This window comes from Salminus brasiliensis, chromosome 7, assembly GCF_030463535.1.
Source record: "Salminus brasiliensis chromosome 7, fSalBra1.hap2, whole genome shotgun sequence".
NCBI lineage: Eukaryota > Metazoa > Chordata > Actinopteri > Characiformes > Bryconidae > Salminus > Salminus brasiliensis.
Window position 1 is genome coordinate 42,135,446 of NC_132884.1, and position 22,848 is coordinate 42,158,293.

Here is a 22,848-nt window from a genome sequence, read left to right on the forward strand (position 1 = left end):
CTTGTGTGTATTTCCGTTAGTCGACCTATGCATGCTTTAGAAAAGGCCATGGATGCTCATATTGACCTTGACGTTGAACTAAGGTCATGGCGTGACGTCATGCTGTTGAGCCCACTTGGACTGATTATTGTGGCTTACGAGGCTACTATGGGGACCACTGTAAGGTATGGGAGGCATGGTTGCAGGTAGGCAGGGTTGATGCACAATTTGGGTTGATTTGTACACTATATGGACAAAAGTATTGGGACACCAACATTTACAGTAGCTGTTAGGATGTCCCATTCTAAACCCATAGGCTTTATTAATATGGAGCTGGTCCCCCTTTGCTCTAAGCTCTACCAGCAGCAGCAGGTCTGGAGCTCTGAAGTTATTGAGTCAGTTGGAGGCTTTTCTGCACTCTGCTCTGAGCTCAGCACTCGGCCCTGACCCCGCTCTGTAACTTTACGTGGTCTGACAGACACTCGGTGGACACTGAGCTGCTCTCTGTGAGCTGTTCCTCCTAAACTCTTCCACTGTTCAATAATAACACCACTCACAGCTGATGGAGAAAGATCTAGGAGGGAGGAGATTTCACCAGCTGACTTGTTGTTGGTGCAGCGGTGTCTCCTATTACATACAGAACCACGCTGAAGTTCAGTGAGCTCTTCAGAACCTCCCGTTCTTTCACTGATGTGTGGAAGAAAGACAGACTGCAGGACACAATCAGGTCTGGTTTCAATGGATAGGGATGTGTTTCAGATAGTTGAACAGTTCAGGGCTGCTGAAGCTGTAACTTTATTGGTAACTTGAGTTTTAGACCTGGCATCTGGCAGCCAAGGCCCACTCTGGATGTATGGATAGACGGATGTATGGAACATGGTCATCTTTGAGAACTGTTGATTGCTTTAATCCATATACTATCTGATCCTTAAACTAATGAGACTGAGTTTAAGAAGCATGTCAGTAAAAATAATAATAAAATAAAATAATAATAGTTTTTAAGACATTTTATGACTTTATGTACTTATATATATACTTTATTAATTTATAATTATAAATAATATATATATATATATATATATATATATATATATATATATATATATATATATATATATATAATTATAATTATAATTATATATTATATTTTTTTATAACTTAAGACAACATGAAAATAAATTACATAAATAAAAACATCCAACATTTCAGTACTTATTTTTATTTATACATATACTCTGTGTGTGTGTGTGTGTGTGTGTCTGTGCGTTTCTAACCTAGCATCTGGGAGCCTAGGCCCATGTTGTCCATTTGACTGGATGAATATTGAAGGCTGCCTAACTTCCTGTACACTCCAGCTGATGAGACTGAATTTAAGACTACATGCTTGTCTAAATAATTCTTGCTTTATTTTTTTAGTGTTCTCAGATTTTTATCTTTATACTCTTTAATATCATAAATTTAGCTAATTTAAAGTAAGATGTTTTATAATACTTCAAGAAACGGCAGAAACCCTGGGTAGGGCTGCTGCAGTTACTTGATTAATTGGTTAATTGACAGTGTTCAGGTTGAATTATTAAAATGGCAGTAAAGTACACTGCGAAAATCTATATTATCAAGTAAAACCATCTTAACTCTGGACACTGTAAATGTAATATTTCAAAATTGAAATCATTTTAACAAACACAATCTCATTTTTGCTGTGATATTCAGAATTTTCACAAACCTGTACATATTTCTACTGTTCAGTTAAATCTCTTTGTATTTTTTTAAACCTTTAAATCTTTCGATCAATAGTCACGCTAGTTTCTAGGTTGCTTAAGCACACACAGAACTGAGCCCAGTCAATCCTAAGCAGCTAGCTTCGCCGTCATCCCAGCTGAAAGCTGTCAACCAGGCTTTTGTTATTTCTGTCGAGTCTTCCCCGAGTTATCTGGTTGAAAAGGAGACCTAATCAATTCACTCTAGCCCCTATTTGACCTTGTATTGATGTTGGTGCCTTGCAGAAAGGGCACCGCCTCGCACCGTGACCTCATTACATAAAACCGAGCGGCTCCCCAGCGCTGCTGTATGTGTGGGTTCTATGGACTTGTTGTTTATGGGCAGTGGATTCGTCTGTTGCAGTCTTCAGTGGTGCTGTGGCGAGGAGAGTCCATGGACATTTGTCAGCTGTCGATGTGAGATCCTGGTTGGTAGTAAAGCTGCTAGCACACTGACTGCAAACTCGCACCTTAAATCTTCGATTCTGGCGATACAGTATTTATGCTTTGCCTTCAGGCCTGAGATTTTCTCTACAGCTGTTTTTTATGGCTGAAAACAGAATATTGTATTGCTGGACTGCACAGTGTGGGTGGAACACCATATCATGATTCATTTGCTGAATATTTAGGATAAATAAAATAAAAAAAAATAAAAAAAAAGATATTACAATAGCTTATATTTGAATTTGGTATATTTGGTGTGTGAGGGGTGGGGCAGTAGTTTGTGGGAGGGGCCAGGAAATGTGCTGTAATACAGGAGCCTATATATTAAAGGATAAACTATAATAAATATATAATATAATAAAGATAAAATATAAAGAAAAGTGAATTCATAGAACATGCCAGTGTGTAACTCTATGTGGGCTTATTTTTACAAATTTTTTTTTTTTAATTATGAGAGTTTCATAGCTGCATGTATATAGTTGCGCAAAAACTTTGTATGTCCAGAATATGAAGAAAAGAACTGTAACTTTCAAAAAATACATATTTAATTCGTCATTCATTCGTCATTTTGGATTTTGGAGCATTTCTATTGGTCCATTCTTCAGGATTTTTTTTTCATGTTTTTATTTACACACACAGACACTGACGTATATGTGTGTGTTTACTACATATGTATTTTTTTTACATTTATCTACTAATTTAAATATGTATAATAATATTGTAATAAATATAATCCATATATTATACATTTTTGTCCAATAATATGATACTTATATATGTATATAATATGCTGTATATGTACTAGAAGTTGTTGGCACATGCCTAATGCCAGGCGTGGGCTAGAGTGGTTTAATCCCCTAGAGTGGGGTGGTGATCATTATCCAACATTTTGTACTAACAATCATGTCGCTGAATGCAGTCAAATCCACACAGCAATGCTCGAGTAGAAAGCCTTTCATGTTTTATTACATGTCCAGCAACGTAATAACAATTAACAACCTGTATATTGAGCAGCTCTAACCCAGTTCATATTCATATCATCATATTCTTATTCTGTGTTCGTATGGTCATATAATACAGGAAGAGAGAGAGAGGGCGAGAGAGAGAGAGAGAGAGATTTGACTAAAGCCCCTCTCTGCTCCGGTCCCGTGTTCATTACTGTGATTATACAATAACTCGTACTAAGGCGACACTCTCTCTCTCTCTCTCTCTCGCTCACTCACTCACCCACTCTCACTAGACATTGTAACAGGATTTGCAAAGACAGGGAGTGCCTCAGCCATGAAGGTTACATCCAACACAAAGAGCTCATCCACAGAAAGAGGAGCCTGGAGAAAGCCTGGTGAGGCCTTGGGCAGTGAGCTACACCAGCAGACATTTTAAGCCCAACGTTCTCCTTTATATTTCATTCACTGCCAGAAGCACCTTCAAACGACACTGACTCTTTAATATGTATATATAGACGTGTGTGTGTGTCTGTGTATAGTATAATAGATATAGATATATATATATAATATATATATATTTATTTATAAATATATTCTCCTTGTACGCTTTCATCTTTTTTGCGAGTGCTCGTCATCGATGTGCCGCTGCCTGACTGACTGTCTCGAGGCTGTCTTTTAGAGAGAGGGGTTTCGGGTGTATGAAACAGCACAGCTGACAGAAGCGTGTCAATTACACTAAAGTCAGAGGGAAAAAAAGCAAATAAGAAAAATAAATAAACCTCAACCTCCTCGTAACAGGGGCTGCACATGCATGTGAAAGACCTGGTGACGGACTTTACTGAAGCTTAATGAGGGGCAGTTACTGATCTACTAGTTAGGGAGCAGAGATGGGACCGTAGTCGAGGAAGGTGGGATGTTATGATGAAGCTTAATGAAGTCTGAGCTGGTTTAGACTTTGGTCAGTCAAGAAAAAATAATAATAAAAAGCTAAACGGCGGCAGCAGGGCCGGGCTAGTAGAGTGTTTGAGTGGTTTGAGCGTCTTATGTTTAGGTCAAGAGCTTCAGTGTTCAAGCTTGGTCATTTAAAAAAAAAAAATCAGACCCATCTGGACCCTTCAGTGTTGTGGTATTGTGGCTTCTATAGCGTCGGATTACAGTAAGATTCTTGTATTATATAAAAGTCTGAGAACATCTGAGACCGTGATCCATACAGCTGTTTATATGGGCAGTAATATTATTATTACAATAAATTCAGTAATACATTTATGTTTATTTGAGTTTATTCTAATGTTTTATAGAGTTAATTACAGGTAGACACACTCACTGACCACTGACTTTATGTTTATATGGGTTTATTCTAATGTTATATATATAGTGTATTACAGGTAGACACTCTTCACAGGTGAGGCAGATATAATAGTAAATCTACTCCAGATACACATTTTCTGCTGCTTTTCAAATAGCAGTAGTTCTCACGCCGACTCTGTCCTGTTGTAATGAGCCCTTGAGGAATGTTTCAGAGAAAGGCGTCACTGCAGACGTGCTTTGATCCACTCCTTCAGCCTCCTGAAACTGAAACTTCTTCAGGAACAGGATCAATAGTGAGCTGCGTGGCCTGGATTATACAGAACCTAATTTATATCATGTCTCAGTTTTTTGGCTGCCAATTAAGTCTTGTGGCAGAGGGCTTCATTCCTTTGATGAGGAGGCCCCGTGTTCATGATTTAAATGTTGTAGTTATCCTCTGACCTCCTCGAGGAAAGTTCCGAGCCGTAGTAAGACACTGGGTCGCTCGTGTTTTCCCAGCAGATTGCTTTGATATGCATTTGGTCAAAAGCCTGTTCAGGAAGTCGACAGTAAAGGAGTTTCACTGGCATTTATTTTATGTTAAAGTGGTTATATGCAGAAGGTACGATGTGAGGAGTGGACGGTATACCGGTTCAAATATATGTATATGTACATTTTTTTTCAAGTTTTTCTTTCGTTGTCCTAAATTTAATTCATTTTATAGAGTGTTTATTTATAGAGTGTTTATTCTTACACAAACGGTTGTGACTGTAACAACTGCAATTTCCCTCCTGGGATTAGTAAAGTATTTCTGATTCTGATTCTGAAATTCATCCCAACAAAAGCTCAGAACTAAATTGAACTCATATGGATTCCAAACATTTTCTTAATAGTAAAATAATGTTAAAAAAATAAAGGCTTTTGGGGTGAAAACTGCACTTTAAACACTTTTTTATTATTTACATTTTTAATATATAGTGTTCTTACACTTTCATTGACTAGAGAAATGACAGGGTGTTGAGAACTTATTGGTTAGTTCTCTTTAGTTCTGTTCTGCACAATAAAAATGTTTATACAGTTGGTAAATCTGCTTATTTGTAGTAATTTTAGCCACTGTTAACCTAAAAAGGATAGGTTTACTGTTTTCTAATAGGTTTCTATTCACTATATTCTACTGTGATTTATACCAGACACGCCCAAAACATAAATTTATGTAAATCTGTCAGTGACAACCTCTACTACTGTAAAAGGCTACATGAAAATAACTTTGACAGACTGTATTTTCCTTTTTGTTAATTAAACTATGTAACTTAAAATGTAAAATATATATGTATATATAAAAAATATATATACATATAGACTGTATTCATATACATTGAGAATTTCCCCACTGCGGGACTAATGAAGTATTATCTTATCTTACGTCAGTATTATAAATTGGAAAGATATGCATAATATATAGATAGTCATGATTGGTAGGTAAATACATATATGTACATAAATGTAGCAAACATAAGGTTAAACATTGTTGACAACAACAGTTCCTTATAGGCCACCGTAATATACACCAGAACCGTTCAACATCTTAATTTATGTCCAACTGTTAAATATGTAAAAATAATAAAATGGGGTTTTACACAAATACATTGTATATAAAATGTATTTTATATAAAGTATGTATATATGTGTGTATGTGTGTATGTATGTATATGTGTGTATGTGTGTATGTATATATATATATATATATATATATATATATATATATATATATATATATATATATATTCAAACATAAGAGTTCCATATTCCTTACATGTGACAAATAATTATTAACTACAAAATATTATTCAACCTAAAATAAAAAACATTGCCTCTTCAAGCATTTTAAAAATCATTGAACTTTTAGTCAGTTAACTTTTCACAGCTGTTTAGCTACTTTAACCAGCAGCATCCAGAGTTTTGTGCTTTTTATGTGGCTGGTGATCATTTCAGTTAGGCTGTTTTGTCTGACCTTTATGTCAACATTTTTCTGTGGTGAAATATTTATTGTTTTTGCATGATCATCGATATACACAGCAACAAGCTCACCTTTACATGAGCAGGTTATCACTCTTCTATGCAATAGTGCAGAGAAAAACTGTCAGTAGTGAAACTTGGGTGAACTCAGGTCCCTCTTGTCTTGTGTACAATTAGTGAAACTAGAGCTGGGAAGAATCAGTAGGTGGAAAAATCAGACCCTAGTGGACTCTACATTAATCTGGCAGTGTGGCGACACATTAGAGAGTGTCAAGTAAGTGGGAGGTGTCCTCCTGTGAAGTGACAACACTCCCTAATTGTTGAAACTGTGAGAGAAACCGTTTGTAGACGAGGTCCTCAGAGGAAAGTGGAGAGTCTGACTTGGACTTCTGGCAGTGTGTGCTTAGCAAAGATGTCCGTAGTCTGAAACTACCTTATGTGGACTTCTGATGGAGTGCCTCAAAGCTGGAGTCTACCCTAGATCGACTGAGGGAATTTAATATCGGTATGAAGAACATCTGGACGGTGACATTAGAGTGTCCCAAAACATGGGTAATTCATCTAATAACGTCTTTGCATATAAAGTTATGGTTTGGGGTTTGTGGCCAGACATTTTTCATGTACACATCTTTCATGATGATACGTAAACATTTAAAAACTGCAGGAAGTTGCATTAAAGATCAGCATTAAAGAGAAAAGTGATTTAGGTAGATAAAAGCATGTATTTCAGTTTTTGTTGTTTTAAATTTTTGGCATGATTTGAAAAAGCCAGCTGGCTGTTACAACTTGCAAACTTGCAAATGTTGAGAAAATTTATATTTTTGAGTTTTTTGGATCAAATGTTTTTATGATGACCAGAACACATTCAACCAGGTGTGTCCAAACTTTTGACTGGTACTGTGTGTATGTGTATGTGTGTGTGTGTGTATGTGTGTATATACTGTATTTGTGTATGTCAATATCGTATATGGATCATAAATATAATACAATTGGTAAATACACGTGTACATGAATGTTATAAACATAAGGAAAACAGTTGGCATATATACTGCTGTGAAAACATTACATCTTGTAGTTTTCCAAATTTTGTTACATAATGTAAATCTGACCATCTTTATTCTTTACATAATGAATGGACCAATAGAAACGCTCCAAAATGAATTCAAATATTTTTACATTCACTTTCATTCTCCTGCAAAGTTGCCATTTTGGAGAAGTACATTATTTGTGCATGACAGCAATTATTTTCTTTTATCATTTACTGTTAAATATATTTTACACATATGTTTGTAAATGTTAATATATGGCTGAACTGTATGTCCCATCTTTTTTAATGTCCCATTTTAAATGTGATAGTGTACAGTATATGCTGCAAATATTTTAACATGCGACAAGTATATGTTGGATATAATGGAATTCCATATATTATAGATATGTTTCTATGGATTTCCAAATACAATAAAATGCTGATATATTAGTGGAGTCATTTCACCTAAACATTCAGTCTGATAGGAGTTCAGTGAATTCAGATAATTATTTAAGCAAATCTCTGCTGATTCTCAAATACTTTCAATATAATCATGCATCTCCATATAACATAGTTAATAAAGAGAATATTCAAATTATATAACAACATTTAAAACGTTGTCTTAAGAGTTTCCTTGATGTTTGCGCTTTAGAGGGCCTGATCTGAACAGATTTTCTTTCTGCTTCACGATGTCCTTAACCTACACTTATCTTCTCTATGGATTCACTGCTGGGTTTAAGTATTATTCTTGACTGCTTGTGGCAAAAACAAGTCTTACCTTTCCACAAAATCAAAAAGCAGTTCGCAGAGCGGTCAGGGGAATCAGCCATCATTTATTAGGGCGTAGGAGAAGACGCGTGATAGGTCAGGTACAAATTCTATTATTTAACCAACACAAAGTACAAGCATTCAGAATCCAAGCAGTGCGCAGACGACTTCAAAGTCCGGGCCCAGACGGTTTGGGCTTTGAAGCTCGCTGGAGTAGCGAAAGAATGGCTTTAGTTTGAAGAACCAGGAGCTGAAAGACATGTGCAAGATTACAACATTCTGGATCATGGTTTGAAGTGGCAGGGTAAGGACTTGGGAGTGTGTCCTTCGTGCAGAAAGAGCAAGTTCTTAGACCTGATTCAGAGCATTTTCTGTATAAAGCACTGACAGCTTTACATCCTCCTTGAGCTGCTCAAGATTCATGGAAGGACTGGTTTTAGCATCCCGGTAAAATATTGGGCCTGGCTAATTAACACCCCTCCCCAAATAATACAATACATGCTATTAAAATATACATTTTCATTAATATGATAATTGGCATATTATATATTATATTCCTGCACTGCCACTATTCTCTTTTAGGAATTCTGATTTTCTTGTATCATTCGTGTGATTGCAGCAGGCAACACTCCCATAGGATTGCATTGAAATGTGTCCATAAACTTCTAACCAAGATTTTTGAACTTCTCTACAGGACACACTTTTCTAGCTACAAGCACCAAATTTGGCAAAGTTGTAGAATGAATAGTGCAGCTAAACGTGAAGTGAAGCTAAAAGTATTAGATGAGCCTTTGGACCAACCATCTTTTGGGACAAAAGTTTCTGGACACAGCTCTATTAGCTCTCAGTTTTTGTAGGAATTGCACTCACTCAGGCAATGCAATGATATTTAGCATTTTTGTGATAAAATTCCTCACAGTGCATCACAGTATTCTTGTCGAAGTGTATTGTCAGACAAACTTTTATTTAAAATATAAGCATATAAATATGGTGACACCTTGTACATTGTCAAATTCTTAAACCAATATGATATTGATGCCGTATCCCACAGTCCTAGTTGTCCATGCTGAGACGTGATTGTTTTGCTCATATACTCCCCCTATATATAAATATATATATATTTAAAGTAAGTAAAAGCTGTTTTTACAGCTGCTGTTTGTAGCTAAAATTGATACAGAATGTTGCTTTATAACAAATAACAACTGTGTAGAACATCAGGGCTTCAGGAGCTTACGTGGAATGTCTTTTACAATTGTATCAGCTTAAAAGCCGTCTGTTTAGCTTAAATAATGCAAATCTAATAGGGGCGCTGTCAACTAGCATTAAGATTTTTCCAAGTTTTGACCTTTATGGCCCAGTCTGAAGGTCTAGCTCTAATAGGCAGGCTATGCCACTGTTCCCCATACAAAAATATATAAATATCATAACACACTGAATAACACACTGTATATTTCCATATTTTCCCAAAGACTAAGTTTGTCATGACGATTCTATTACGGTATTATGTCCACACAGTGCCTTTTTTATCAGTTACATTGATCAAGCTACATATTTTATGAATATGCTATTGATAAATATAAATGTCAATAGAGTTTGCATTAGTGCATCATACCCCGGACTGTTAGACACTAGCCAGCAGCAGTCTGCTTCTGTCTGAAATGAAAGACAATACTGACCAATAAATATAAAGAGGAAACAGCCTTAGTCCTTGGGGGGTTTAGGAGGGATAAAGGGGGTCGTACTGACTGAAATATAGATAAGATATTAGATACGATCTGCTGTGACAAATCAATGGCTTAAGTTGTTCATATTACTTACTAGAATAACAAAAGCCGTCACAACTGTTAATTATGGCTGTAACGATTAGTCACATAAAATCAATTAAAAGCCCATTACAATTAATGGATTCATGTGTTTCACAGTTTGAATAATAAACAGAGGGGATTTACAGATTTTAATAAAGTTGTGTTCGGCAGTCTGAACATTCAGGGAAGGATGTTAGCACCAAAAATCTGTTAATCAGTCAAACTGTTGTATTCATCGGTGAAGCAGAGTAAACCCACACCAGCAGTACCTTACAGCACCATTCACACAGTTACACATTGCAGGTATGTACAGTTAGTGTTTAACTAGGTCTACACTGAACAGGCGAACAGGCACCTCCAGTAATACTGGGAGGCTGTACTGAGGGATTCACTGTACAACTGCCACAAAGTGGAGAGGAGTAGTTTGTGCAAGAGTAAATTGGGGAAGAGTAGGTTAAGGGAGAGTGAGTTGGGATGAATAGTAGGGGGGAGAATAGGTTGGAGAAGATTGGGTTAAGGTAAAGTGGGTTGGGGAAGAGTGAGTTGGGGGTAAGTAGTTTGGGGAGAATAGGGTTTGATGGGGAAGAGTGAGTTGGGGATGAGTAGTTTGGGCAAGAGTAAATTGGGGGAGAGTGGGTTGGGGTAGAATGGGTTGGAGATGAGTGGTTTGGGCAAGAGTAAATTGGGAAAGAGTGGGTTGTGGAAGTGAGTTGGGGATGAGTAGTTTGGGGGAGAATAGATTGGGAAGAGTGGGTTGGGGAAGAGTAGTTTGGGCAAAAGTAAATTGGGGAGAGTGAGTTGGAGATGAGTAGTTTGGGGGGTAGATTGGGAAGAGTGGGTTGGGGAAAAGTGGGTTGGGGAGAATAGGTTGGGGAAAAGTGGGTTGGGGAGAATAGGTTGGGGATGAGTAGTTTGGGGAGAATATGTTGGGAAGAGTGGGTTGGGGTGAGTAGGTTTGAGGAGAATAGATTGGGAAGAGTGTGTTGGGGAAAGTGGGTTGGGGAGAATAGGTTGGGGATGAGTAGTTTGGGGAGAATAGGTTGGGGATGAGTAGTTTGGAGGAGAATAGGTTGGGGAAGAGTGAGCTGGGGATAAGTAGTTTGGGGGAGAATAGATTGGAAGAGTGAGTTTGGAATGATTAATTTGGGTAAGAGTAAATTGGGGAGAGTGGGTTGGGGTGAGTAGGTTTGAGGAGAATAGATTGGGAAGAGTGTGTTGGGGAAAGTGGGTTGGGGAGAATAGGTTGGGGATGAGTAGTTTGGAGGAGAATAGGTTGGGGAAGAGTGAGCTGGGGATAAGTAGTTTGGGGGAGAATAGATTGGGTAGAGTGGGTTTGGGATGAGTAATTTGGGTAAGAGTAAATTGGGGAGAGTGGGTTGGGGAGAATAGGTTGGGGATGAGTAGTTTGGGGGAGAATAGGTTGGGAAGAGTGGGATGGGGTGAGTAGCTTTGGGGAGAATAGATTAGGAATGGGTAGTTTGGGAGAGAATAGGTTGGGGGAGAGTAAGTTGAGGAAGAGTGGATTGGGGAAGAGTCAGTTGGGACAGAGTAGGTTGCTACATCATATAAAACAGAACAAATGCTTTTGAAACATGGAAGAAAAGCTGTGTGTAAGAACAGGGTACAACAGTCGTACTTCAGATGTTAGTTACCAGTGCATTAGATCATGTTAGTTCAATGGTAGCCACTGTTGTTTTATGAGAAACTCCCTGCAGAGCTCTTACATGTGTACATGAGTTCGGTCTTACCCAAGAACTCGTAGTGGAGATGAGTGATTAGCTTGCCCTGCTTTAGAACTGAACCCTAGTCAGCAATGGGGTTGTTTGTTAGCCTCTGTGCTTTACTGCACCAACCCCTAGCCAGTGTATGTCACTCTGGATAAACACATCAGACAAATGGCATAAATGTGAAATTAGTAATTTAGTGTGTTACTGTTGCTTTTTTTCAATGTTTAATTGTCAAAATAATCAATACTTGGTAAATTAATCGATTTCTAATATGCTCTATAGTGACAGCCTTGGTGCTAATTCGTCTACTTGTCTTGGAGACCCTCTTTAAAGTCTTCCTCAGTGAGGTTTACTTACTGCCATCGTTACAGTAACCCAAAAACAGAAAGAAGGACCTTGTACAGAGATCAGCGCTTTCCAGATTTGTCAGGCAGAGAAGCCCACACTCAATTACCTGAGCTTACGGCGTAGCTACCGTCTGTCCCGATACAACAGAGCTCACAGCTTTTCCCACAGCGATTTCTGACATGTCTCTTCTCAGTGTCTCTCCATGTCTGCTCACCATGGAGAAAGCTGCATAAATCTTGCCCCCTCCCACCCCCCAACATCCCAATTACATCTGTCTTCTCCTCAATTGGTGGTTCAGAAACAAACGGGCCACAAATTCACACTCCCTGGCAGCGAGGCTGAGGATGAATCTCTTAAACGAAGCTGGGGAACGGGTTCTAGTGGAGCAGAACTGGTGTCTCATCTGAAGACACTATTGATCCTGGTTTGCAGTTCAGATTTCGCCCGGCCTGTTATCGCCATGGACGGATGGCTTTTCTGAAGAAAACACTTATCACCCATAACAATAAAACCACCTGCCTGATATTGTGAAGCTCTCCCTTTTGTCACCAAAACGGCTCTGACATGTCAAGACATGGTCTTCACGAGACCTCTGAAGGTGTCCTGCTGTGGTATCTGGCACCAAGACTAACATTAGCGGCAGATCCTGTAAGTCCTGGAAGTGAGCATCAAAGCACCTTGGGCGCCCATTATCCTGTCCTTTCTCGGAGCACTCACTTTTGGTAGGTTCTGACCACTGCATACTGGGAACACCAAACAAGACCTGCTTGCTGATGTTCTGGAGATGTTCTGACCCAGACATTGTCTAAGACATCACAGTTTGGTTCTTGTCAAAGTGTCTCAGATTCTTATGCTTGTCCATTTTTCCTGCTTCAGCACCTTCATCACCTTCAAGAACTGACTGTTCACTCACTGACTTCATCTCGCAGTGGTTTTATTGTTATGGCTGATTGGTGCAATAAGACCCTGTCAAACTCTTAGCTCAGTATATTTACTTTTGCCAGGATATGCTATTTTCACAAGAGTCAATGTGACGTACGCCCCTGAGTGGGTTCTTCAGTGGTTCTTTAGTAAAGACAATGGTTCTTTATAGAACCCTAAGAACACTTTAGATGCTTAAATGATTATTTTGCTGGTTAAAGTGTTATTCAGGTTGGTGGAAATTCTTTTGCAGATGGTTCTTTATAGAGCCACAAGGGGTTCCACTACTGTTGTGAGTCAAAGAACCCATTGTGCTTGGAGTTTTGCATATATTATCTCTGTCAGACAAAAACCTCATATCTCCAAAATGGCAACTTTACAGTCGAAGCAAAAACCCCTTCTTAACTTTCAGTGGAAGTCAATGTAAAAGATTTTATCCCCGGTCATTTTGGAGCATTTCTATTGGTCCATTCATCTTCAATTCTTATAGAATATATATGTATGTAAAAAACACCTGCCAGATTCATATTATGTCAAAAAGAAAAACCGACAAAAGTGGAGACACGTGTTTTTTGCGTGACCCAGACCCCAGTTAAATCTAAGTGTGAAGAAAGTGTGCCTTTTAAAGTGTGTTAAGTGTGGGGGGACTGAGGGGGAAGGGTGTACTCTGGAGACCCAGTCCAAAGAGAATTTGCTCTGTTAGAATGTGGCCCCTGGTCCAATCTATTTGATGACCGCTGGTGTTGGGTCAGCCACGCTTGGGCAGTCCGGTTAAATGCAGTGGTAATAGAGCGATGGTATATACTGTATGTGCCCTCGTTTGGGATTGATTCACAGCTCATTAGGACTGGCCAACGGCAGTGCGTACTAGCCTGGGGCACTATGCACTTGCCTGCTGGGACGCAACTTTGTGGTCTTTAAGGATGTCCGCTATTTGAGGAGGCCTGATGCCTTAGCTACTGCAGTACGCTGTAAAAAAAAGGTGTCTTAACTTTTTAAAAATGTTAATAAACTTGCTGCAGTGAAATGTCTAATAGCAAGTTAACAGAACTTAAGACATAGATTCTTGTTCTAGTAACTTACTATTAGGAGTTTGGTTTGGAATGCCAGATTTTGGCAGCAAGAGCGAGATTTAGAGCCTATGTTTGATGCTCCTTGTAACTAGCTGCCTCCACCTTGTTTAAAAATATCATGAGAATTATATAATTATTTGCCAAAATCGTTTCACTTCCAGGCAACAGCGGCTTCTAGAAGTTAGCACAGGTCCTTCACCACCAATTTCTGAAAGAACATTCCACAGGGAGCTGTAGACCATCAACATATGGAGCAGAGTGGCTCTCGAGGCCTTTGCTCACTTTTGCCACATTTCTGAGGAGAGTTTCCTGTGGCCTGTGATTTCTGCCACTGCTGGTAGACCCATATGACCGTATGCTTCCATACACCTGCAGATTCAGCTACTTCCTTTACACTGTGGTCTTTGGCCACGCCCAAATGCAATCACTGCTTTAGCCAGTGATTTAGCATTAACTGTATCTGTTTTGTGACCCATTTACCACACATCCAATGAGACCCTCACTGCACTGAAACCCCTCTTCTCAATCTATGAATCCCCTCACTTACCACTTACACTTAGGTATTTATAGCCTCATCATTCGTCATGCAGCCCCATGTGCAAATGACTAAATCTTTGACCAGGGAGCTTATGTACATATGTAGTATGTATGTATGTATATATGTATATTTACATATTATAAATGATGTATTAACTACTATACATTCAGTAACTGGTGAAAAGTAATTATGGGCTTAAATTCTAACTTTCAGATGTGTTTTCATACTTGTTGTTGTTTGTCAGTTAAACTAAATGTTTAAGTAATAAAAATAAAAAAATAAACAATACTTATTTAAAAAAAAATGCTTATTGTCTGATCAACTGATCAAACTTGGGAATAACAATATTTAACATAATTACATAACAAAAATAACATAATTTGATATAATTAATCTTAGATTGAGAAAATAGGAGAACCCTCTAGAAGACTTCAGTTTTGCTTTAATTGGGAAGCCAAAAAAAAAAGTAAGCAAGCTATTTGGCTAATCTACAGGTCATTTAAATATGAACACTTTAAGACTGGACATCAGACATCACTCCTAGCACAGAGTCAGTTTTGGTCATTATTGGCAATATTGAGGCATTTTCCATGAAATATTCCCTTAATACCATCTCCTGAAAGGGAATGCACACGTGAATTGTAGCACATGGCAGCTCTAAAATTACCTGCCCACTTAGCCCATTCACAGCCATGCTGGCTCACATTCAGCGCGGTTAAAACCCAAAGGGTAAAGGTAAGAAATTACTTCAAGGTGCGTCCAAGTCTAAGAGAGCTGAGGTTCTCGGAGCATTCGCAGGGGAGTCTGGGACCATACAGCACATGCCATTGATTTCCTCCCACCTCCATCCAGTGTACTTTGCGTTTTGCTGTGTCAAAGGGCTCGAAGCTCCTAGAGAATTTCTCTCCAGCTGACACACAGTGTGTGAGCCTTTGAGTTTGGGCACCGATTCCATGGCGATGCCCCTGGGACCTCCTCTGCTGAGAAAAACAGAGTTTGCTTCCCCTCCTCTTAGCTCGTACTCTTGCAACCAACATCTACAGACCATCTCTTACCTCCCCTGAGCGCACGGGGGCTGCAGGAGATGACGCAGTGCTGAAGCGGAGGGCTCCGGTTAATCGATCTGGACTGTTTACCAGCTGTTTTAAAGGAAAAGCTCAACGAAAATCTCACATTTGCAGTTTTGCACTTCCACCAGGGGTCTGTTTTTGTGTTTTTATTGATGTTTTTATTTTATATAAAGCTATGCTGACCTGTAGGGATATCACAATCAATTTTGGAGTTTGAATATTTGTAGAATTTTTGTTGAATTCAATATTTATTTATTAAATTATTCATTGTTACATTTTTCAATTTTTGTTTTCTTTTTTTAACCTGTAATCAAACCGGACACATTCTTATGTATCATCAAACTGGCAGCTTTACAGGACAAATCCTTATATTTCAATGGAAGTCAGTGTTAAAGTCTTTATTTGGGGCATTTCTATTGGTCCGCTCATTATGAAATTCTGATAGAATGTAAAAGAGCAGCTGTCAGATTCACATTATGTTAAAAATTCAGTAAGTAAAAGTACATGTAATGTTTTTTTTTTTTTTTTTACGTGACAGTGACGACCTACTTACTTACAGACGGCTTTATCTGACTGCAAAAACAGCTTCAGCTTCTTATAGCAAATAATAATAATAATAAGCAACCCTGGGCCAAACTCAGTAGTTTTAGTGTAGCTTTAAGGAGATATTAACATTTCTATAGACTTCAGTCACACATGATTTTACAATAATATTAGTAATCAAGTATTTTCTAAGGAGAATTTATTATTTTGAATGTTAATTATGATTATTTTGTAACTATAAAACATACATTTCTGAAGAATATCAACCAATGAGAGATTTAAAAAATAAATGCATATAAATGATAACCCCATTGACAATAAAACAATAACATAATAATAATACTGTTAATAATAATCATAATAATAATAATAAACAGACCAGTGGTGGAATTTAACATATACATTCTTATTACTCCTTAAGACTAAAGACTCCTCTAATCACTGCAGATTCAACACGAAGGTACTTTTTAATTGATGGTTTAATCAAGAGTTTAATCAAGTGGTGCTGACAGGCCCACACTCGAATAAATAACATCACCCCCATTAAAGGCTTAGTTAGCTGTGCTGCTAGCGGCGCCGTCCCAGCGCTGGGATCGGGGCTGTTTTGTCACGAATCTTCACATTCGGGTCGAGTTGTAGATCCACAGCCGGCGGAGCAGGAAATCAATCTGAAATGAAGCTCAGTGTAGCTTCAAAGTTCTCCACATGTTGTAACTCAAGCAGCCACTCGGCGCGGGAAAATTCCCGGGAATGCACTGAAATCTCCATTTTCCATTTTGTTTTGGGCAGAGTGAAGCGCCGGAGCCGGTTCAGAAAGGATTCCATACATACGTGATCGGATGCGAGTCGACTTTGACCCCTCGGAAAGCGAAGATGAAGTTGCTATGGAAACTGCTGGTGCTGCAGTCATTCATGGGCTGCCTCGCAGGTAAAGTATCTTATTAAGAACTTTTTGATGCATGCATGCCAGCTACCCTTTGTGAAGTCTGTCTCCTTATTCGTATGTATTTAGGGCAGATTGCTGTACAAAAAGGCATAGTTGAGCCCAGAACCCACTGGAAAAACACCCACTATTTGCGATCATTAATCATACTCACACACACACACACACACACATACACACACACATATATATTTATTCTATTAAGATACAAGTAATGGAGTCGAGCGATGGATGTAATAGGAGAGGTGCTGCTAAAGTAAATAAGAGGATCCGAGAGGGGTGGCACAGAGAAAAAAGGGCCGTCTGCCGCTGGGAGAACTGTTTTGGATGTAAATGAGGAGATGGAACAGTAAGACAGGCAACTAAAATGAAAAATATTAATTTAAAAAAGTGTGAACTCCGTGAATACAGAAGACTCATTTGTCCTTTGCCAGGCTAATGAGGTTTATAGCTCATTGGAGTGCTGTAAAGTCATCTATTTGCTTTATGCTGTAAACTTTTTCACCTTTAAAGCAACATTATGTAGAAATTATACCTTAAATCAGCAGCTTCAGGATCATGCTGATGCTCCACTCTTCGTCATTCCCACTCCGGGCCGGAGCGCTGCTGCTACTACACTATGGAGGTTTGGTGGTGGAGCTGCAGGAGGAGAACCTCTCTCCAGAACTGCTGTGTAACGCTGCAGAACCCATAGAGTCATATTAGTGTAAAATCCTGTAGTGTTACTCTACCACCTCAGCCAACATGCTGCTCCACCTTTAGTTCAAGCTTCTGGAGCTCTCAGCTTGTACAAAAATGCATGTGTACAGTTGTCACTCACTGTGATTTGTATTTACTGCAGTGGAGTAAAAGTGAATTACACTCCCCACCTGTAGGTGGAGACTAGGACCAATAAACACTTCCAGTCACGTCCCAGTTCTCACATAATGCTGCTTTAAAGGCTCGGAAGCTCAGATCTTTCTAATTGAAGTATGTTGATATAGTCCTATAAACCAGATGTTTCACACCAGTAGACCAACAACAACAGATATCAGTCCAGAGCTGGGAGCTGATTGGTCAGGGAGGGGAGTCAGGCTGGATTATAAGATATTAAACACTATAAAACAGTGATTTTAATAAAAGTCTCGACTAAACTAAATCAGCCAGTCCAGAATGTCTGCTTATAGAAACTGATACTGAAAATAAAGAGATTTTACTGATCAGATTAATTAGCAGCTCGTCTGATCTGAACTGTGAGGTCGGATTATTTATACAAACACAAAGATCAGATCACTAATATCGGCCGATAATCAGCATTTATAGACTTCGATCGCAGAGGGGGGAAAAAAATAACCTGAACGGGACGTCCCTAGTGTAAACTCATGGTGTCTTTAAAGGCCCTGAACTGGGGCTTCATCAATAGAAGTAAAGTCTTTCAAATCTGGACATTAAGGCAGTGGTCATCACTGTTCATGCTGCTTTCACAACGCCTGAAAGAGAAAATTAACACTCTTGGGACATGTACAAAGGAAAGCTCTCTCTCTCTCTGGCTTCTTGTTAAAAAAAAACACACTTTTCATATCTAATTAAATACAGTAAAGAGGGAAATGGTGAAGTGAGTTTGGCTAAAATCCCTATCTTGAATTTAATGAGTATAAAAATAAAAAGTGTACAGTGCTGTTTTGCTGACTGACGTCTTTATTAATAAGAGTTTTTACCTGAAGGTTGGTGAATTCGGCCTTACCCGCAGGCATTCTTCAAATGAGCGCAATTTGATTTGAAGGGGTTTAAAATGTAGGATTTATCTTCAGATACCAGTGAGGCCAAAGTTAGACAGATTAGATGTCTAATCAGAGGCAGTATGCTCTGTAAGATGATTACAGGAATGCAGTGATTCTCCTATCATGTCTCACTGGTACGTCTTATTAAATATAAAGGACATTAAGAGAGTCCCGCTGCTGCAACACTTTACGAACCCTAGCTGGGCATTTTTCTCTTCACCTGTGCTATACCTGGTTGGTACAGAGCAGTGGGTATGGCTGTGTTCGCAGAGCTGCTTGGGTATGCATAAAAAATGCACCACTTACTATTGATTTCAATGAGCGTGAAGTATTGATGGACAACAGGCATGGCAATGTGTCAATATTGTAAATACGCTCCGTATCTGTTTAAGAAGTTCACCAGAGTTGGGCTTCTGATGGAGTGTAGTCAAAGTACATATGCATCAGCCAATAGGAGACAGTGTAGAGCTGGGATTCAGACTCAATAGGGATGAAACCAATCAAGTTGAAAAGATAGGACAATAGGACAGCAAACACACCCACAACAAACCAGCAACACATAAATGACGTGTGGACGGCATTTAGCTACCTTTTATGCAACAGACCAGAGTTCATTTCCTTGCCCAGGCACACCACACCACTCCACACTACACCACACTACACCAATAAGAGTCTTAATGGGAGCTGGATGGCTAGCCTGTCAAGATAAAACACGGCCAGAAATAATTGAGATAAATGGTATTATTGTAATTTTGAGATCATTTTATAATACTGATATTATGATAATATAATAGCATAATAATGCAATTACACCTTCTTAACGCATTATTATAAACTTCTATTACAAGAGAATAGCCCCACCAGTTTGTCCAGAAGTCCATGTAGATACAGAGTAATACACCTTAGAGTGTGCTAAGCCTTGGAGTGATAAGCGGTTAATGAGCAATGAACTTTCGCTAAGTCAGAATGTTCAGACATTGGAATTATGATAGGAAAATGTTTAAATATCAAAAATAAATAAAACATAACGTTAACATTAACAAAACATAACGTTAACATTAATGGACTTATCTCACTCTTTTGACTTGAAGTACACACAAAGTCATGATGTCAACCACGCCAAACTACCGAACCGCCCAACTGCTGTTTCACCAAGCTTCTGTTGTGATGCGTTAAAAAACAGAGTTAAACTTTGGCAGTTAATCCTTCGCTTCACATGTGTGCTGAACTATGTGTGTTGATTTGGGGGGGGGGTGATTTATCACACCACAACTCTTAGTCTGTATATATGTTTGTATGTGATGTCATTATGTGTTTCATGTAATCATTGACATCACAGACTCGTCCTCGTTTCCAATAGAGAGCAGACAAGAGGACTGAACTTGTAACTGGCTAAAACACACGCAAGTAAACAGTGGGCAATATCAAGGTCAGCAAAAATGCTGGAGGTCATGTCCATGTATTTTACTGTAAGTCGATAATGTAATTATCGTGAGAGGCCTACTGGAGGGCTCGAGTTGATTGATGGTAGTAGTGTTGTAAAGCGCTGATAGTTTGCAGATATATATATATATAGTTTGAGATTGCAAAGCAAGTTGGATTATTTAAACCCTCAGATCCACTAAAGTTATCATATTTGCATCAAAATATTTATATTATTTTACTCTGAAGCCCATTTTAATCCATATCAGTCTAAATAAGCTGTCTGGATACAGGACATTCTATAGCAGCCCAAGATACATCTGTTCAGAAGAGTAAGACTCACCCTCTATATGATGGGCCTTAGCCCTTTGAACCCTTGCAAAATGCCCTCGCGCCTTTTTAAGTGAGAATATCCATAATAAATAAAAAAATTCCATGTCTTTGAGAATTTACTTGCATAACAGTGATAGTGAGTTCACCTCATTCCCAACTTCCCAGCTCACCGCAAAAGTACTGGATGGAGCTCCACCACCATCATTCCAGAGAACACAATGCTGGGGGGCTTTACACCCCTCTACTAGCCCACGTCTGGCATCATTAGACAGCATGGTGCCAGTAGGTTCATGATGTTGATCTGCTCCACAGAGTCCTATTCTATTGGCAGTACTTCTCTACAGGGACTAGACAAACTGTGTGTGTGTTTGTGCGCACATTTGCAACTTAAAGTAGCTGAATGCATTCATTAGAAGGGGTGTCCACAAACTTTTGGATATGTAGTGCATCAGTAATCATGATCAGCCTAGATATTCTGTATCATCCACAGCCTCTTTTGCGGTGAGTGATCTCAGTGTGTCTCCCTGCAATTTCAGTTAGCGGTGGGCGGCACCAGTCGCTTTGGTGTTGTTCTTCCTCTAAGCATGGGCTGTGGGACTGACAGCAAAGGTCGAGCTACCTTGAGAACAAATCAGAGAGAGAGAGAGAGAGAGAGAGAGAGGGGGTGACTGCTCAGAATGCCAAAAGGTGGCTGCAGTGATCTCCGTCCCCTGCAAGACATCTTCTTTTGTTCCCTATGAACACACGGTGACAGGGCTCACTGTCTACTCCACACACACACAGCCGCCCTGTTAGCATGCCATTACCCCACACACACACACTTCCCCAAGATGCTCTCTGCATTCTAATCTCTCGTCTGTTTCGTCTTTTGTTCTATGCTGCCCGGCTAGCCGACTAGCCGCTCCATGTTTCATGTTTATTCTTAGCATGCTTTCACGAAAGCCGTTCTCCAGCGGTTCTCCCAGTCAGCAGTTTTTGATGCAGACACCTGGGAGGGACGGCATCTGATGGGACGTCTCAGCTTAGCTTAGCATTTCGCCAAGAGGAGGAGAAATGAGCGCTGATGCTCCATCAGGGAGAGGACGAAGCCTCCGCCGGTGCGTCCAGCTGAAACGCTGTCGTTTAGCTTCTGAACCGGTCAGGCCTGGGTGAGACGACCTTGGCAGCTTGACAGATCTGAAGTCTTGTGTTGTTTCATGGTGTGCCATGTCTCTGAAGACACGCTGATTGTAGAAGTAAAAGACGTCAGACTCGCCCCTCGCGTCAGCTCTTACAAATAGGCCATTTGACGCTTCAGCTGAGGTGGTAAATAAGCGGTATCTGTTCTTCTGGGCTGCGTTTACACCTGATTCACTTCAGGTTAGTCAGACTGAAATCAGACTGCAATGCAAATGCAAATCTGCACACTGTGTAGCAGTCATCACTGGTGTTTAGGTTGTACTGGGAGGAGTTCTGGTTGTTCTGGGAAGGAATTTCCACAGTAGCGCTTCTCCAAAATCTAGTAGAAGGCCTTCTCCCCTGGACAGTAGATGCAGCTAATCCAGCAAACGGAGGGACAACTCGGGAAGAAACCATGAATAAGCGAATGTCCCAATACTTTTGTCCATGTAGTATATTTTTTACAGTTGCTCTCAGATCTTCATTACAGAGCGCTACTGGCTAGCTCCACATGTAATTAAGTGCGCATTTAAGCCAAATATCATTCTTGCTCAGGGCCGTCTTCTCCTGAAGCCTCCGGATGGGTCTGACTGGAGATTGATGGGCTTTTCCATTTGTTTGGAGTTGAGAGCATCAAATGGAAAAGCCCATCAGTGAGCATGTAATTCGCGGACATATCGTTCAGATGTAACAGTCCGCTTGGCCAGGCGTTCGCGCACAGTACTCTTTCAATTGCCTTTCTTTTCTCTCCCTGGTTTTGGTTTATGTTCAGCAGTGGCAGGTGAAAAGACAAACAGCAGGACACCTGAAACCAGTCATTTGGTGACCAAGTTATTCATGGCTTGTAAAGGCGAGGCCCAGTGGGGATTCCGCAAACAGCATTTTCGCAAAACAATTTTGCCGCGTGCGCCGTGTTATGTTCTAAGAAGCATTCGCTTCCAGACCCACTGCTGCCGTATCGAATACAAATGTTAATAGTATG

At 39.5% G+C, this 22,848-nt stretch overlaps 1 protein-coding gene across 1 annotated transcript in view; it reads left to right on the forward strand.

Moving 5' to 3' along the window:
• Window positions 1-22,848, forward strand: part of cntn4 (contactin 4) — a 259,500-nt gene that overhangs the window by 25,548 nt on the left and 211,104 nt on the right. Inside the window, exon 2 of the mRNA XM_072684921.1 lies at window positions 17,040-17,178. Within this exon, the coding sequence (XP_072541022.1) occupies window positions 17,124-17,178 (55 nt within the window). The 5' untranslated portion in view covers window positions 17,040-17,123. The remainder of the gene's footprint in view (window positions 1-17,039; window positions 17,179-22,848) is intronic.